The sequence below is a fragment of the Ovis aries genome, chromosome 8, assembly GCF_016772045.2.
Source record: "Ovis aries strain OAR_USU_Benz2616 breed Rambouillet chromosome 8, ARS-UI_Ramb_v3.0, whole genome shotgun sequence".
NCBI lineage: Eukaryota > Metazoa > Chordata > Mammalia > Artiodactyla > Bovidae > Ovis > Ovis aries.
The window spans coordinates 90,977,829-90,997,590 of record NC_056061.1 but is presented as its reverse complement, the minus strand read 5'-3'; the positions used below and the strand labels follow the sequence as shown (position 1 = coordinate 90,997,590).

General features: G+C 43.7%; 1 protein-coding gene across 2 annotated transcripts in view; it reads left to right on the top strand.

The window, feature by feature from the left end:
- Positions 1-14,648, top strand: part of WDR27 (WD repeat domain 27) — a 181,513-nt gene extending 166,865 nt beyond the window's left edge. For both annotated transcript variants that reach the window (XM_042253747.1, XM_060419336.1), the window contains one exon: positions 14,302-14,648. In XM_042253747.1, coding sequence (XP_042109681.1) covers positions 14,302-14,331 — 30 coding nt within the window. In that variant the 3' untranslated portion in view covers positions 14,332-14,648. The remainder of the gene's footprint in view (positions 1-14,301) is intronic.
- Positions 14,649-19,762: the final 5,114 nt, after the last annotated feature.

Below are 19,762 nucleotides of genomic sequence, written 5' to 3'. Positions count from 1 at the left end.
CTTACCCTGAGGCAAAGGGCTTAGACGACCAGGAAGTCAGAGGCCACAGTCCCCTCACTTCTGACACCGACTGCAAACCTCCATCAAGTTTAAGAAGTCCCCAGAAGGACTCACTGAGAATTGTATATTTACAGTTATGATTTAATGCAGAGAAAACAACAGACCAAGGTCAGCCACAGGAAGGTGTGTGTAGGACAGGGTCTTGGAGATGTACCGTGAAGGGAGCCTCTGTTGCCCTCTCCCTTTGGAACCAGGAATCTGCCAGCATCTGTGTGTGATGGCCAGTCAACCAGAGGTACCCCAGCCTCAGTGTGCGGAATTGTTACTGGGACCCTGTTTCATAGGCATGACTAACTGTCCTCATGGCACATCTGTCCATAAATCCCCTGCTGCAGGCCTTGGGGCCCATACCTTACACCATCTTGTTACTGCCTGTCTGGCTCAAGCCTCCAGACAGTTGCAGATCACTCTCAGGAGTTGAAGACCAAGACCAGACCTCTTCAGGGGCAGAGTGAGACTCTTCCCTGCTTGTCTGTCTGCTGTGTTAGGTAGTGGCTGCTGAATCTCAGGCAGTGCCGGAAGTTTTGGCTCAAAGCTTCTCAAACGTTTCAACTTCTCTTGGAGGAAATGAATTCTTATACTTTGGTAATAAGTCTGTTAATTGGTAATATGTCGAATTTGGGTAAAGCCTTTCTGTAGAAGCCAGGTTCCCAAAGTTGCGTCCTTGTCTGTCCTTTGACTCCCAGCAACTGCCCTTCCCTTGCTGACTCTGGAGAAACACTAAGCAAAGCATTGAAGGTTTAGGCAGTTCCTAAAGAATTAATTTTATCTCAGACTTTGGCAGTGTTATTATTACAGGAAAATATTAATTATCCTGATGGCCCATCACATTGGTCCAGGGGAATATTAATTATCCTGATGCCCCATCACTTTGGTCCAGGGGAAGATGCAGAGGGCTGTTGCCGTGATTGATCATTTAGTGAGTGGTCCCCTGAACACCCGTCTGCATTCCCCACACTGTGTGTCTTCCAAACATTTGGGTTACAAATAGCAGATATTTGAAGACTACTGGAACTGTTGGCACCGAAGCCTCCAAAAGTCCTTCAAACACTGCTGATGCCCAGGAGCACATAGACCAGGGAAGACTTCCCAAAATTTGAAAATCAAAGCCAGATGAAGCATTTTTTGTTGCTGTTGAGCATCAGCTGTGAGTGATGGGTGTTTCCAGAGAAGCGGCTTATCCCAGGACCCAGAGTGTAATTATGAGGGAGCAGAGTGCAGGGGTGCCCTGTGTGCGAGGGGGACGGACCTGCGTCGGGAATGGGTAACGCGCGCACCCGCTACGCTCGGAACTGGCAGAAGCCGTGGTGCACACTGCACAGAGGCCTCAGATGGTGAAAAGGGGGTGCCTGCCTGCCGGAGTCTAGAGGAAAAGTGTGTGCTGGGTTCCTCCTGAAATGAGAGCTAAAACAAAAGTCATGTGGAAACGTTGTGGTAACTTCCGAGGTAGTTCACAGAACTGATTGGCCTGAGAGAGACCTGTGGACCGTTGGGAACAGTGTGTTAAAGCCAATTTTTGTCTCCATTAGAGTCTAATGTGAGACCTTCCTCTTCTCTTCCGTTTCCCTCCCGTGGTTTCTCATTCTTGCCCAGTTTCCTCGTTTATTGTATTTCATACTGAATCTTCAAACACTGTTGAACAATAAGATGGCCAACAAAGAGGGCTGAGCTGGGACAACTGACTCAGCCTCTCCTAGCGTCCTCTGGACAAGCTGCTGTTGGTGACAGCAGAGCGTTATCCATGTGCAGTGCTGGAGACGGTTAAATACTTACGGTGGAGGTCCACACCAGATGGGAGAACTGGGAACAATCCCTCATTTTGCTGGGAAAGCACCTGCAGTCTCTAAATCCCACGACCTGAGCACGAATGGCTCTTGGCTCAGGGACACCAGCCGGGCCCTCCCGCCTCCCCTCTGTGGACATAGATACTCAGGACTGGAGCTCGGCCCTGACTTGTGTGACGGTAGTTCTCAGTAATGCCTCAGCAAGCTGAAGCCTGTGGGACTGCAGTCAAATCCCTGTTAGGGGTCTTCAGAGAAAAACCATATCCTAGAGAAGATTCCTCTGCAGGTCATGAATTATGAGGCCTGTCGGATGAAACAGTCCTCAGGGGCACTGACTTGGTAGGTTTTAATTTGTCCTGTACTTTTACAGCTGGTTTGTTTCTTGGACTTCTAAGATTTACAAATTGCAAGTATGCTTGTAAAGTGGTGGAATCTACTTGCACATTTGTTTCTAACTATTGATTGTTGGGAGATAGTAAAGTTCAAATATTTGCATTAACTTTAGAAATCAAAGGTCAGTTCGGTGAACATTTCTTGGTGTTATTCTCATAATACTTGAAGGTTGAACACATCCGTGATTTTCTTCCCTGATTTCTTGTTATCACATTCCTATGTAAGTCATCTGAGCATAAAAAGGTTTTCAATAACAGTTTCTCAGTACCTATTAATTATATCTGATGTTAGAAGTTCAATTAGTTCAATTTTAAATTTTTTTAGTTTCTAAACAACTAAACATCTTTTTTTCCCTCTTGTAAATTATTTATACTTACTTTTACTGTGATAATAATATGCCATATTTTCTTCCAACAGCCTAGACCCCAGGCCTGAAACAGTGTTCTTTGCCAAAATAATGCAAAATTTAATCTTGTTGATCAATGGCATTATGACAAGAAAAATGCCGTATATGTACTTTTACTTTCCTCAGGCATACAGATGGTGGTAAAGGAGTACATTAGCTCTTTGGAAGCAAAGCTTAGAGTCAAGGTGATCTTGTTAGAGTTAGCAACAGAGGAAACAAGAAAATCATTCCCGAAACACAATGTCAATCATTTCTCATGCAAAAATCATTTGAGTTGCTCTCTGTGGTTTATGTCCTTTCAGCCTTAGTTGAATGACACTAATATACTCTTCTGGAGGGATTTTAGAAGTTCTCCTTTAGGTTCTGTTATCAGAGTTATATCTGTATTGAAAAGCTTATTTATACTTGTTCATACAATTTTTATTATCTTTTCCAGGGAAGAGAAAACTTGGGAGTTAAGTTCTATCTATAATATTTTATTTTTCAATAGTAAAACCCCTAAACAATATTATAAAATGACATTCAATAGAGGTGGGTGGAATGATGAGTACATAGGTTTTTATTGTGTTTATTCTTATTAAATTTATGCTTATTAGATTATTTAAAGGATGGCTTCTGGCTTATATATGTTTGTGGCTTATATATGTTGTGAAATTTTCTATACTCTCTAATTTTTCTATCTTCAGCTATAAATATAATCCCGCTTTACTCTGAGCAGTTAACATGTTTTTGAATACAGAAAATGTAATACAACTAAAAATGACTTAAAGAAAATATCAAAGTCATTATTTCACATGACGATAAGCCTAGCGGTAGAGTGGCTTTAAATTGGGTGAACAGAGCTGGCGGTCACCTCCTCAGTGCCCAGGATCCTTCCAGCCTCCTGCTTTGCTGCCACCAGCCTGCCTTTCATCCTTCCTCTTCCACGGCTTGCAGTTTGCACAGATGGCAATTCTTGGCGTCACACACAAGCACAGAATGAGCAGGTGTGGGGACAGGCAGCAGGTGGGGTCCAGCCACGAGAGGACACAGGCCTAGGAATACTGAAGGGAAAACGGGTTCTTCCTGTCTGTGTTTCTCTCCTGAAGCCCCTCAGCTGGAGTGCGCCCTCATGACTCACTGGCTGAAGTTGGGCCACACGCTCCTGCCCTCATCAGCACCTGCAAAGGCAGAGCCTTACCATGGCTGGAGTGTGAGGCCGCCAGCGCTGCCGTGTGGGCATCAGGGAAAGTCTCTGTGGACCAGGAAGACCAGGCGGGGTCTTGGTGGGCTGCCAGCAGCGCTTCCCACCTGTGCTGCGCTGGCTCCACGCGGAGCAGAGGGTAGGTGGCTGCGGGCTGGAACCAAGACCTCTGTCTGCCCTTCTTCCCAGTGACTCGAGGCACACATGGTCCTGCTTGAACCTGGAGCCCATATGTGACTGTGTCCTCTTGGGAACTTGGAACATTGGAATTCATGAAATCCAAAATGACAGGCACAAGCTGGTTCCATTTATTTATTTTCCATGGGCTTTTATAGCTGTTCAATAGCCATTGTGTGTTTTCTGAAGTGTTAAGTTTGTTGCTTTTTGACTCTTCTTTCTTTCATTCTTGATCAGGGTTTGTCACTGCCTTTCCTCAAACACTCTCAAGAAAAGAGAAAACCATGCCCATTGCTCCTTTCCTGGATCTGAATGTTTGTGTGTGCACCTGGCCAAGCGTGTCTTGTCCCCAAGCCTCCTTAACAACAGGTAGTTATTTCCCTTAATGTGTCTACAAAGCCCTAGACGAGAAGGGAAGTGGGGACCCAAGGTCAGTCTTTTTGACCTGTGGATTAAGCATTGGTTGTGGTTTCCTTAGGGAGGAATCCTAAAACACGTTTATTGACAGTGCTCACAGGGGCTCACTGAGATGGAAATCAACAGGGAAACCACTCTTGGGTACCAGAGGGTCCCTGTGAGAAAGACACTTTAGAAGTAAAAGGTAAGATCACGTATAATGAGGACAAAGGGCATTCGGATGACAGTAAGTGATCTGATTAATTTTTATAACATAATTCCTGGGACCTGACCATGGCTCAGATCATGAACTCATTACAGAATTCAGGCTTAAGTTGAAGAAAGTAGGGAAACCACTAGGCCATGACTTGAATCTAATCCCTTGTGATTATACAGTGGAGATGGTGAACAGATTCAAGGGATTAGACCTGGGAGACAGAGTACCTGAGGAACTATGGGTGGAGGTTCATAACACTGTACAGGAGTGGTAACTAAAACCATCCCCAAGAAAAAGAGATGCAAGAAGGCAAAGTGGTTGTCTGAGGAGGCCTTATAAATAGCTGAGAAAAGAGAAGTGAAAAGCAAAAGAGAAATGGAAAGATACACCCAACTGAGTGCAGAGTTCCAGAGAATAGCAAGGAGATATAGGAAGACCTTCTTAAATGAACTGTGCAAAGAAACAGAGGAAAACAATAGAATGGGAAAGGCTAGAAATTTCTTTAAAAAGTTGGAGATAGCAAGGGAACATTTCATGCAAGATTGGACATGATAAAGGACAGAAATGGTAAGGACCTAACAGAAGCAGAAGAGATTGAAAAGAATACACAGAAAAACTATTCAAAAAAGTCTTAATGACCCAGATAACCACGATGTTGTGGTCACTCACCTAGAGCCAGGCATCCTGGAATGTGATGTCAAGTGGGCCTTGGGAAGCATTACTATGAACAAAGCTAGAGGAAATGTGGGAATTCCAGCTGAGCTATTTCAAATCCTAAAAGATGATGCTGTGAAAGTGCTACACTCAGTATGCCAGCACATTTGGAAAACTCAGCAGTGGCCACAGGACTGGAAAAGGTCAGTTCATTCCAATCCCAAAGAAAGGCAATGCCAAAGAATGCTCAAACTACCGCACAATTGCACTCATCTCACACACTAGCAAAGTAATGCTCAAAAGTCTCTATGCTGAGCTTCAATAGTGCATGAACTAAGAATTTCCAGATATTCAAGCTGGATTTAGAAAAGACACAGGAACCAGAGATCAAATTGCCAACACCTGCTGGATCATAGAAAAAGCAAGAGAGTTCCAGAAAAACATCTACTTCTGCTTTATTGACTAAGCCAAAGCCTTTGACTGTGTGGACCACAACAAACTGTGGAAAATTCTTCAAGAGATGGGAATACCAGACCACCTTTCCTGCCTCCTGAGAAACCTATGTGCAGGTCAAGAAGCAACAGTTAGAACCAGACATAGAACAATGGACTGGTTCCAAATTGGGAAAGGAGTACGTCAAGGCTGTATATAGTCACCCTGGTTGTTTAACTTATATGCAAAGTACATCATGAGAAACGCTGGGCTGGATGAAGCACAAGCTGAAATCAAGATTGCCGGGAGAAATATCAATAACCTCAGATATGCAAATGACACCACCTTTATTTCAGAAAGTGAAGAAGAACTAAGGAGCCTCTTGATGCAAGTCAAAAAGAGAGTGAAAATTTGACTTAAAACTCAACATTCAAAAAATTAAGATTATGGCATCTGGTCCCATCACTTCATGGGAAATAGATGGGGAAGCAGTGGAAACAGAGAGAGACTTTATTTTATTGGGCTCCAAAATCAATGCAGATGGTGACTGCAGCCGTGAAATTAAAAGACACTTGCTCCTTAGAGGAAAAGCTATGACCACCCTAGACATCATATTAAAAAGCAGAGACATTACTTTGCCAACAAAGGTCCATCTAATCAAATGCATGTTTTTTCCAGTAATTGTATATGGATGTGAGAGTTGGACCATAAAGAAAACTGAGCACTAAAGAATTGATGCTTTTGAACCGTGGTGTTGGAGAAGTCTCTTGAGAGTCCCTTCGACTGCAAGGAGATCCAACCAGTCCATCCTAAAGGAAATCAGTCCTGAATATTCATTGGAAGAACTGATGCTGAAGCTGAAACTCCAATACTTTGGCCACCTGATGTGAAGAACTGACTCGTTGGAAAAGACCCTGATGCTCGTAAAGTTTGAAGGCAGAAGAAGAAGGGGACTACAGAGGATGAGATGGTTGGATGGCATTATTGACTCAATGGACATGAATCTGAGTAAGCTCTGGGTGTTGGTGATGGACAGGGAGGCCTGGTGTAATGCAGTTCATAGGGTTGCAGAGTCAGACACAACTGAGCGACTGAACCAAAAAATTACATCAGCCATGTACACCTTTTGAGAATTCAAAATCCCTAAAAGAAAAGGTAGATTTATTGTGATTGGGAACAACGTGAGCAGGGTTTCTTCCTCTCTTCCCTGAAAATGTCATTTCAGTGTGGCTTTATGGAGCCTTGGCCACTGTGTCTGCTGAGTGCCAGGGACTCTCAGGCACGTGGCACTCCCGCGTGAGCTGGCAAAGGGCCGCACAGAGAGCCACTGCAGGTGCGCGCAGTGCACACCCAGCGTCCGTTCAGCACCCGCAGCCCACCTCGCGGCTCCTCTGGTCCTTGCCCATCTGTCGTCACCCTATCTCCTGCTGTCTGTCAGGCCCCTGGACCTGCCCCCTTCTGACGCTGTTCTCCTTCAGAACATTGACCTCTGGCCTTTGCCAAAAGGCTCCACGCCTGGGTCTTCTGGACGAGCGTTAGTGGGTCCTGTGGCTTGTCCTGCACTCACCTCTAGGGCCCTGCCCCACTGCGGCTGCCGCTTGCTCAGCTGTTTAACAGAAGAGGTGGCACAGGTGGCATTTTATACTTGGCAATTTAAGTTTAGGTCAACGTACTAATATCAATTTCTTTGCTGGACTTGTCATAAAACTAGTACCAGATTATCATCTAGTCTTTGGCCATTCCAGAGCTGACAGTGAGTGAAGTAAGTGGAACCTTGGGTTACAGATCAGGTAATCCCATCATAAGTGATTATCTCTTGTGAACACTACTCATGGGTGATTCCTTTCCTCTGCATGTGATGAAGAGTTACTGAGTACTTACGGATGAAAGGGACTTTGGATCAGCCCCAAAGAAGGCTTTGTGAACCAGTTTGGGGTCTAGGGCAGTCACCGAATGTGCAGATGGCTGGGACTCGGGGCAGCCCCTGTAGATGTGTCAAGAGATAAAGCATTCCATGCTGCACACTCGCAGCTGTTCTGAGTCTTCAAGTGAAATTGTTAAGGTCAAGCTCTGAAAACTCTTCCTGGAAACCAACGAATGCATTTTTGTTTTTGTATTGAACCAGAATTTCCCATACAAGTTTGGCCCTAGGGCCCATCATTAATATTTTGGGTTGTGTGTTAATATCACCAAGAATCAGTGTTCATGGAGCACATTTTGACAATCATACCCTAACCTAGTGGGCTTCCCTAGTGGCTAAGATGGTAAACAGTCTGCCTGAAATGTGAGAGACCTGGGATCGATCCCTGGGTAGGGAAGATCTCATGGAGAAGGGAATGGCAAATCACTCCAGTATTCTTGCCTGGAGAGTTTCAAGGACAGAGGAGCCTGGTGGACCACAGCTCATGGAGTCGCAAAGCGTTGAACACGACTGAATGATTAACACCACACCACCACCACACTAACCTAGTAAGTCACGTGTGAGCCAAACCTGAAGCCTTTGACACTGTAATCTGTTTGAGTTTCTCTCAGAAGCTGACTGAACCCTGAGGACCATGTTTGCATGGCCCCACGGTCTCAGAAGCTGACAGAACTGAGAGGAGTGAGTCTGAATTTCCCCACTGTGTCTAGAAGCTGACTGAACCAGGAGGAACATGTCTGCATGGGCCCACTGACTCGGAAGGTGATTGACCTGATGGGAGCTTTTCTACATCACCCCCACAGAATCCAGCAGCTGACTGAACTGAGAGGAGCGTGTCTACATGGCCCTCACTGTTTCCAGAACCTGACTTAACTGAACTGAGAATTTCTGAATGGTTCTCACTGTCTCAGAAGCTGACTGAGCTGAGACGAACATGTCCTCTTGGCCCTCAGTGTCTCAGAAGCTGACTCCCTGTGTGAAGCTTGTCTGTATGGCAGAACCTGAGTGAACGGAGAGGAGCTTGTCTGCATGGCCCCACACTCTCAGAAGCTGAGGGAACTGAGAGAAGCGTATCTTCATGAACCGCACTGGCTTAGAATCTGATGAACTGAGAGGAGCATGTCCTCTTGGCCCCCCTCGCTCACAAGCTGGCTGATCTGAGAAGCATGTCTTCATCAATCCCGCTGTCTCAGAAGCTGACTGGACTGAGAGGAGCATGTTTGTATGGCCCACACTGCATCCAGAAGCTGATGAACTGAGAGGAGCATGTTTGCACGGTCCCTACTCTCTCAGAAGCTGACTGAACAGAGAGGAGCTTACTTCATGGCCCTCACTGTCTCAGAAGCTGACTGAACCCTGAGGAGCATGTCTGCATGGGCCCCTGTCTCCAGAAGCTGATGAGCTGAGAGGAGCCTGTCTGTGTTTCCCACACGGTGTCCAGAAGCTGACTGGACTGAGAGGCGCATGTCTGCTTGCCCCCCCCCCCCACAAGCTGGCTGATCTGAGAAGCATGTCTTCATCAATCCCACTGTCTCCAGAAGCTGACTAAACTGAGAGGAGCCTGTCTGTATGGACCCTGCTGTCTCCAGCTGTACCATCACCACGGGAATTGACTAAGAGTAACAGGTCAGAGAAGAACAAGTCGGTCATTAATAGTCACGGGTGACCTCCCATCATTCTGAATGACCTCCCCATGACCTTGGATGAGGTACAGGTTGGCGGGTGTTTGCTGGCATGTGATTCTCCTGGTGTTTGAACGCTACCAGTGTTGGCGAAGCTGGATCTCATCTGGAGGAAGTGCTTGGAGCTCGTGCTCTGGGATGACAGCAGCGTCAACGTCCAGGCTTCTGCGGCCTAAATGAACCAGTTTTCCTCGTCACCCCTGACGGCTGCGTTCCTTTGCCACCTGGGTGGTTCTGTTTTGTCCGGGATCATAACTACATGTCTGTTCCCCTATAATCCACCTCCTGAGACTATCATACCCAAATACTTAAGTTAATTATTATATGTTTTCATGATTAATCCTTTATTTTTTGACCAAGAGATATTTTCTAGCACATTTTCTATTACCTACCCATTTTCTATTATAACCACAAATTTATGGCTTTCCACAAATGCTTAATCGAGTATAACCGTTTGTTTTCCTCAAGTCACTGAAGGCCTCAAAGAGATGATGTCTTTAGTATCTCCAGGCTTATTGAAAGTCACCCCTCAGCATCAGTGCCAACAACCAAAACAAAATTAACAGAAGGCTGTTTGGGGCCATCTTGCATTCTCCTGCTCAACATTTGGAAGCAGCCACTGCGTGAGACGCCTTATTAGATCATTTAAGAATAACAGAGGCATCAGATCTGAGTCCTAGGAGCACATGGTGTGTAAGGGGGATGGAAAGAGCAAGAGAGAGGTTAGTAGCCACTTGCTTAACAAAGTAGAAAAACTTCCTTCTTAAGAAAGGTCATGCTTTCTGTCAACACTTCTGATTTTGCTCTGTCTTTATCAAGATACTTTTACCTTTTTTTAAAAATTGAGATATAGTTGATTTACAATGTTATGTTAATTTCTGCTATACAGCAAAGCGATTCAGTTAAATATACATGCTTTTTAAAAAATGCTCTTTTCCATTATGTTTTATCACAGAATATCGAGTACATTCCCCTGCGCCGTCAGCAGGGCCTTGTTTATCCATCCTGTGTGTAGTAGTTTACACCTGCTAACCCCGGACTCCCGCTCCATCCCTTTCCTACTCCACTTTTACCTTGCTCTAATGCCAGAGTTTATTAACCCAGCTTCCCCTCTCTTACTCTAGAGGTGCCAGTTTTTATTTACTAACTTTGATGTACCGTGATTTATAGTGCCACCAAGCCATTTAGTGACAAGTTTCCCCAATATCTAGAATCCTGCATTTTTTCCTTACCAGACTTTAGCCCAAACATCCTGGAATTGGCTACAACTCTGCAAGTTGGGTCAGTTGTGCGTCAACTGTCTGAGAAGAGAAAGCGAAGCAAGATTTCTGTGAGAACACGAAGGAAGAGTCATTTCTGGGAATCTGTGTGTCCTGTACACTCTCAGGCAATTAATAGGCCACAGGCAGGTGCAAACACAGACAAAAATATGTTTTAATGATATGTTGGCTTCTTCTCTTCACTATGATTTCCTTTATCTTTCCTTCGGTTTCACTTGGTGTTCCTTTTCTAGTTCTTGACAGGGAGGCTTAGACAATATTTCTTGGCTTTTCGCCCTAGTGTCTGTGCTACAGACGCAGGAGTTTCTCCTACCCCTCACTCGTTTCCGCAAGTGAACTTGTGTTTTCAACAACTTTATTTAGGTAAAATTGATGTACAACAAATTGCACCAAATACAATAAATATACTTCGCAAAGTAACGAAATTCCTAAAGAATACCTTTAAAAAATCTACACCAACTCTTGTACTTAGAGGTGAAGCTCATTTCATTATTCAAAGCTCATTTCCTCCACTGCGGTAATGACAAGCCTTGTCCACTGACCCTGAACAAAATGTTAACTCTGCAAAAGCCAGAGTCCCTTGGACCCAGTTAATTCGGGTCAAAATTCTAACAGACATTTGATTAATTAACTTATTTATTTATTTAATTGGAGTATAGTTGATTTACAGTATTAGTTTCAGATGTACAACATAATGATTCAGTGTTTTTGAAGATTAAACTTTATTTAAAGATATTACAAAATAGCTATATTCCTGGTACTATACGACATATCCATGCTGCTTATCTGTCTTATACATAGGAGTTTTTGTGTCTCTTGATCACATCCCCCCAGCTCGCTCTTCCCTCCTCTAGTCTGTTTAAAATTGCAAGTCCTCTATATCTGTGTGCCTCTTTCTGTTTTGTGGTATTCATCTGTTTGTTTTATCTTTAAAATCTCACATATAGGTGTCATCATACAGTATTTGTCTTTTGCTGCCTGACATTTCATTTAGCACGATACCCTCCAGGTCCCTGCATGTGGTTGCAAATGACATTACTTTATTTTATTTCCCCAAAGAAAAGCAAGGAGCGAGAAGAAAACCTTAAGTGAACACTGCAAAGAAATAAAGGAAAACAAAATAATGGGAAAGACCAGAGATGTCTTCAAGAAAATTAGAGATATCAAGGGAACATTTCATGCAAAGATGGGCTCAATAAAGGGCTGAAATGGTATGGACCTAACAGAAGCAGAAGATATTAAGAAGAGGTGGCAAGAATACACAGAAGAACTGTACAAAAAAGATCTTCATGACCTGGATAATCATGATGGTGTGATCACTAATCTAGAGCCAGACATCCTGGAATGTGAAGTCAAGTGGGCCTTAGAAAGCATCACTACAAACAAAGCTAGTGGAGGTGATGGAATTCCAGCTGAGCTCTTTCAAATCCTAAAAGATGATGCTGTGAAAGTGCTGCACTCAATATGCCAGCAAATTTGGAAAACTCAGCAATGGCCACAGGACTGGAAAAAGTCAGTTTTCATTCCAATCCCAAAGAAAGGCAATGCCAAAGAATGCTCAAATTACCACACAGCTGCACTCATTTCACATGCTAGCAAGGTAATGTTCAAAATCCTTCAAATTAGGCTTCAGCAGTATGTGAACCAAGAACTTCCAGATGTTCAAGCTGGGTTTAGAAAAGGCAGAGGAACCAGACATCAAATTGCCAACATCAGTTGGATCATAGAAAAAGCAAGGGAGTTCCAATTAAACGTCTGTTTGTTTCATTGACTACACTAAAATCTCTGACTGTGTGGATCACAACAAACTGTGGAAAATTCTTCAAGAGATGGGAATACCAGACCACCTTACTTGCCTCCTGAGAAACCTGTATGCAAGTCAAGAAGCAACAGTTAGAACTGGACATGGAACAACTGATTGGTTCCAAGTTGGGAAAGGAGTACGTCAGGGCTGTATATTGTCACCTGCCTATTTAACTTCCATGTAGAGCTCATCGTGTGAAGTAACGCACTGGATGAAGCGCAGGCTGGAATCAAGATTGCTGGGAGAAGCACCAGGAACCTCACACCTGCAGGTGACATCAGCCCAGAAAAGCAAAGAGGAACTAAAAATGCAGCAGAAAGCTAAGAGGAACTAAAGAGCCTCTCGATGAAGGTGAAAGAGGAGACTGAAAAACCTGGCTTAAAACTCAGCATTCAGAAAACTAAGATCATGGCATCTGGTCCCATCACTTCATGGCAAATAGATGGGGGAACAATGGAAACAGTGAGAGACTTCATTTTCCTGGATTCTAAAATCGCTGCAGATGGTGGCTGTAGCTTGGAATTTAAAAAACAGTTGCTCCTTGGAAGAAATGCTGTGACAAACCTAGATAATGTATTAAAAAGCATTACTTTGCTGACGAAGGTCAGTATAGTCAGAGCTGTTTGTTTTTCCAGCGGTCATGTACAGCTGTGAGAGTCGAACCTTAAAGATGGCAGAGTGCCAAAGGATTGATGCTTTTGAGCTGTGGTGCTGAAGAAGACTCTCGAGAGTCCTGTGAACTGCAAGGAGATCCAACCAGTCCATACTAAAGGAAATCAACCCTTAATATTGATTGGGAGGACTGATGCTGAAGCTGTAGCTCCAATGCTTTGGCCACGTAATTTGAAAAGCCGATTCACTGGATAAGACCCTGATGCTTTTAATATTGAGGGCAGGAGGAGAAGGGGGCGACAGAGGATGAGATGGTTGGATGTTGTCCCTAACTCAATGGGCATGAGTTTGAGCGAACTTTAGGAGATAGTGAAGGACAGGGCAGCCTGGCGCGCTGTAGTCCCTGGGGTTGCAAAGAGTCGGACACGACCGAGTGACTGAAAACAGCATTATTTACTGCGTCTCCTCTGCCCTTCCACCTGCTGCTGGACACTTAGGCCGCTTGCCTCGCTTGAGTACCGTGAGTGGTGCTGCTGTAGATACTGGGGTTCATGTGCCTTTTGAATCGGCGTTTCTGTTTCTTTGGCTGTGTACCCAAGTCTATAACCGTTAGAGCACATGATGGTTCTGTTTTTAGCTTTTGAGCGAGCTCAGTGCCGGTTTCCACTGGCCACACCAGTTTGCATTCGCCTTAACACGCACACGGGCTCCATTTTCTCTGCATCCCCACCAGCACTTATTATTTGTGATCTTTGATGATGGCCGTTCAGACAGGTTTGAGGCAATAGCTCACTGTGGTTTCTGTTTGCACTTTGCTAATGATTACTGATGTTGAGCATCTCTTCATGTGCCCGTTGGCCGTCTGTGTGCCTTCTTTGGAAAAATATCTATTGAAGCTTATGCCCAGTTTTTGATCAGGTTGCCTGTTTTTTGGATGTCTGGTTGCATGAGCCGTTTATATATTTCGGTCATTAGCCCTTTGTCTGTCATTTATCTGCAAGTGTTTTCTCCCAGTTAGAAAGTCGTCTTTTCATTTTGTCCGTGGTTCCCTCTGCTGTGCGAAAGCTTTCTCCAAGTTTAGTTTGGTCTCATTTGTTTACTTTTTATTCTGTTTCCTTTGCCTTAGGAGACAGATCCAAAATAATATTATAATTTATGTCAAAGAGCGTTCTACCTCGTTTTCGTCCAGGTTTTTTCTAGTCTTCTATTTAGATCTTGAATTCTTTTTGAGGGTGTGTGTGTGTGTGTGTGTGTACGTATGCTACTGGAGCACATTCTGATCTCGTTCTTTTGTGTGCAGCTGACCAGGTTCCCCAGCTCCACTTCTTGAAGAGGCTGATTTTCCTCACCGTATATCCCTGCCTCCTTTGTCACCGATTGGTTTCAACGCACCAACGTTATGGCCCAGCTCTCTCCAGTGTTGTCTGCTCACCTTTCCTGGAAAACTGCTCACGCGTCCATTACACTGGCTGTGTGGACTCGGGCCTGATTTCCCCTTACCAGGAAGTATCTGGGGATAGAAAAATAAATCTTACTCGAACAAAATGTAAGATCGGGTGGCTGGAAATATACATTTTCAAGTTCTTTACTGCTCATTTAACCTTGCTCAAAAGTTTCCTAGAAAATAAATTCCACTTTTGAAACCTGTCTCTTGCAAAACCATATTTGGTAGAATTTTCCTCCCCACCTACCTTGATCCATCACATTCTGCCTCAGTCTGCTGTCATCTGGCAAAGCAATTGTAAAGAACCCTTTCTCAAATCAAACTTTTTGAAACGTTGTGCACATCTCAGAGTAAAATAATATTAATGAAGCTATATTAAAACCTGAATTAACATACAATTATCTTTAATTTGTTTTCATTGTTGCAAAATCTCAAGTCAAATGGGCTAAGCAAACATGTGAGTCACCTCAGGAAAAATAAAATTATACTTCTAATGGCCAAAAGGTAAATTAAACAAAATAAAACTTGAGCATGATGAAGTGAAGAATTTTAGGATAGTTTTGGTAATCCTGCCAAGTTTTAGTTCAGTTGGAAGGCCATTAGAAATGATGAAAATTTCATTTCAACCCTGAGTTTTAGCGGATTATTAGGACCGTCTACTTCACCATTTTATTAACAACTCTTAGCTGTGTTACTGAACTATTTGAGATAAAAATGAAAAAAAAAAAAATTCATGGCGCTCTGGCTATAAGAGCTTTTGAATGTTTCCTTGGTGCTGGTGAAGAAGCGCACAGCAGCAAGCCCTGTGCCTGACAGCCCCAGAGCAGCAATTATCATGCTTGGTTTCAGTTTATGAATGACTCCCTCCTCCTCCTATTTCTCGGTAGGGAGAAAGATTAATTTAAATTTTTCTACTTCTTTTTTCTAGTAAAAGGCACATAACATGTGGGGAAGATAATGGAATGCAGAGAAAGAGGTTTCACTCTAACAAAGATAGGAAGGTACTTTCCTCAAAGTGTTCACAAAGAAGTGCACACGCCTTTGTTTTTAAGTGGTCAGATTGCAAACTTCAACACCCCTAAACTCATATCGATTTGAGAGATTACCACATGCAGAAAAATAAATGAGCACTAAGCATGATGGCAGCACCCTTCACTCTTTCTGGTTTGATAGTCCAAGGATGCAAAATAGTTTCCACTTTATAAAATCTTTAAAACCGCCAGGGGAGACGTGCTGGCCTTCTCAGTGCTGGAGCAGAAAAAGCTTCAGCTAACCACATGGAAAACACATAAGGAGACCGGATTTTTCCAGCCCATAATTCAGAGAGAACGAGGATCTCGCTTCCAACACCAGGAGTCCTAGGAGGTGACTGGTAACTTCACACACGGCCAAGTTTTGAAATTGGATGAAGGATGAGGTAGAGAGGGCTACCTCTCTACACATAAAACTTACTTACAGTAGTGATTCTGCTTTTTCCTATCCTCCCTCCCCCCTCCTTAAAATGACACTAACATGATTTTGTGTTGACTAAGAAAAATAACACAAAGCAGCTTTGGCCTATAGGCACCATTTATTAGAATAAGAAACTTTCCAAGAAGAAAAAATAGTATCTTACAGTTTGAATCAGGTTTTATTAAGGAAAAAAAAACAACCTAGGTCCATCCATTCGCTGAATTATCCATGAATTTGTTAATTATATCCACAGGAACTGATCAGGTACCCGTTGCAAGTTCCTATTGGAGCCAGTCAATCATGAGAATTTAGGAGCGTAACCTCCTTATAATTTTAATGAATTACAATTTTGAGTTTCATTAAATGCTTCTTCGGTTGCTGTCAAGATAATCATAGGTCGTGAATTCTATGAAATACACTTTTACAATAGCAAACACCTTTTTTCCTGGAATAAGGCCAGCTTTGTCTTAATGTGTTGATATTCGTGCATAAATATAGACTGTGGTTGCTGTCCAGTTGCTCAGTTGTGTCCGACTCTTTGTGACCCCATGGCCTGCAGTGCACCAGGCCTCACTGTCCTTTGCCATCTCCTGGAGCTTGCGCAAACTCATGCCTGTGGTGAAGGTGATGCTATCCAGCCATCCTCTGTTGTACCCTTCTCCTCCTGCCTTCAGTCTTTCCCGGCATCAAGGTCTTTTCTAAGAAGTCAGCCTTTCGTATCAGGAGGTCAAAATATTGGAGTTTTAGCATCAGTCCTTCTAATGAATATTCAGGATTGATTTTCTTTAGAATTGACTGGTATGATCTCCTTGCAGTCCAAGGGACTCTTGAGTCTTCTCCAACACCACAGCTCAAAAGCATCAACTCTTTTGAGTTCAGCTTTCTTCATGGTCCAACTCTCACGCCCATACATGATGACTACTGGAAAAACCATAGCTTTGACAAAACGGACCTTTGTCGGCAAAGTAATGCCTGCTATATTAATATAGATAAATTTTGGTTATGTACTGATACCCCAATTCAAATTTTTATCTTAATATTCTTAAATGTGTTTGCAATTGTTAGGTTTTGGTAACTGGGTAACACTCACTTCAAAAAATGGACTTTTGTGATTTTGTGGACATTTTCTAAATGCTAGGCCTGCACATAGTAGCAGGAACATCAGTGTGTGCACGCTCAGTTGCGTCCCGATCTTTGGACCCCATGAACTGGAACCCACCAGGCTCCTGTGTCCATGGGATTTCCTAGGCAGAAATCTGACGTGAATTGTCGCTTCCTTCTCCAGGGGATCTTCTCAACCCAGGAACTGAACCTGCATCACCTACATTCACAGGTGAACTCCTTTGCCACCGCGTCACCTCGGGAAGTCCAGTATAAACATTAGCTATTTTCTAAATATGTGATAGAATATATTCACAAAGCTGTCTCTTTCCAATGTGGTTTTTGCAGGAAATTTTGTTACTCTACTTGTGTTTTTTTGTTTTTATTCTCTTTTATTTTTTGTCAACTCTTTCAAATTCTTCAAGGTTATTGGGTTATTTTTGCAAGATTTTGATAATGTTGATAATTTAAGTATTTATTTCGTTTTATAGTCGTTTAAAATAAGAGGGAAAAACCAGTGGTTCCCCACCATGGTCAAGAGTGAAAGACTCTTCTATACATTTAGGTGTTGCCTGTGGGACCCTGTGAGGAGTGGAAGCGCTAACCCGAGGAAGTGTTTGTGCTCTATCCATAGATTCTGTCCGGCAGCTTTCCGGAGCTACTCGCCAGTTCACGCTCCATCACCTTCAGTTATATCATCAATGTGGAGTCACCTCCTCGGGCACTTCAGCTCAGGGAGGCTGTGTTGGTGAGTGTTTCCTGCATCCGCATGGCTGGTGAGGCCCTTCCCTGTCTTCCCACCCGGAAGCCAGCTGGTGGGCAGCCCGCAGTTAGACGCGCTTCTGCCCCTAGCTGGCCCTTCGTTCCTCTAGCTCCTGGAATTCATGGCTGCAGAGAGGCCAGCTAGATTGATGTAATCAATTAATCAGCTGTTTTCTATCAGGATGTTAAAAACATTCTTTCCCCTTCTTTTTGTTAAAATATGTTTGCTGTAAGTGTTCTTTTATTGGTTTTGGAGAAGCTCCTTCTCCCCCTGAGGACAGGCGCCCACGCTCTCGCCCCATCGCCATGTCCCATGGCGGGCTGGGCGTCCCCTGGCTCTGGGCCTCACATCCCCTCGGGTGTCTCGTGCTGCTCAGCATGGAGGAGTGGCCCCAGACTCTCCCCAGGCTCCAAAATCGTTAATTATGCTTGTACTGCCTCTCATATGATAATAAATCAGGACAATATTAGTTCTGCTCCAAACCTGCCTTTTATTATTTAGCTACATTTACATCTCAATATGTTTTTTTGTTGTTTTTAGCTGACAAATCTTTTAATATTTTATTAAGAGTTTGAAATACTTTTGTGAAATAATTTTCTGCATTCTGGAGAACATCAAAATCATAGTATCTTTCTATGCCTAAAATATTTAGCTGTAAAAAATTGATATTCTTATTTAGGCAACTTTGAAATAATAGGCTCCATCTTGACAGGGAGCATCAGTCTGAACCCCAGGATGGCACTGTTAGCTTCCATTGCAGCCCTGGAGGCAGGGAACGTGGGAGAAGGCAGGATGCATGTAGAGGGAGAAAGAGGCCAACACGGGGAGCAGGTGGTGTGTACGTGCAGGAGAGAAGAGAGACAAAGCTGTCGACACTGAAAATGGTGTTCAGTTCAGTTCAGTCGCTCAGTCATGTCTGACTGCCACCCCATGGACTGCAGCATGCCAGGCTTCCCTGTCCATCACCAACTCCCGGAGTTTACCCAAACTCATGGCCATCGAGTTGGTGATGCCATCCAACCTACCTCATCCTCTGTCATCCCCTTCTCCTCCTGCCTTCAATGTTTCCCAGCATCAGGGTCTTTTCCAATGAGTCAGTTCTTTGCATCAGGTGGCCAAAGTATTGGAGTTTCAGCTTCAGTATCAGTCCTTCCAATGAACATTCAGGACTGACCTTTAGGATGGACTGGTTTTATCTCCTTGCAGTCCAAGGGACTCTCAAGAGTCTTCTCCAACACCACAGTTCAAAAGCATCAATTCTTCGGCATTCAGCTTTCTTTATAGTCCAACTCTCGCATCCATACATGACCACTGGAAAAACCATAGCCTTGACTAAATGGACCTTTGTTGACAAAGTAATGTCTCTGCTTTTTAATATGCTGTCTAGGTTGGTCATAACTTTTCTTCCAAGTAGTAAGTGTCTTTTAATTTCATGGCTGCAGTCACCATCTGCAGTGATTTTGGAGCCCCCCAAAATAAAGTCTGACGCTGTTTCCACTGTTTCCCCATCTATTTGCCATGAAGTGACGGGACCACATGCCATGATCTCAGTTTTCTGAATGTTGAGCTTTAAGCCAACTTTTTCACTCTCCTCTTTCACTTTCATCAAGAGGTTCTTTAGTTCATCTTCACTTTCTGCCATAAGTGTGGTTTCAACTGCATATCTGAGGTTATTGATATTTCTCCTGGCAGTCTTGATTCCAGCTTGTGCTTCCTCCAGCCCAGCGTTTCTCATGATGTACTCTGCATATAAGTTAAATAAGCACAGTGACATTATACAGCCTTGACATACTCCTTTTCCTATTTGGGACCAGTCTGTTGTTCCATGTCCAGTTCTAACTGTTGCTTCTTGACCTGCATACAGATTTCTCAAAAGGCAGGTCAGGTGGTCTGGTATTCCCATTTCTTGAAGAATTTTCCACAGTTTATTGTGATCCACACAGTCAAAGGCTTTGGCATAGTCAATAAGGGAGAAATAGATGTTTTTCTGGAACTCTCTTG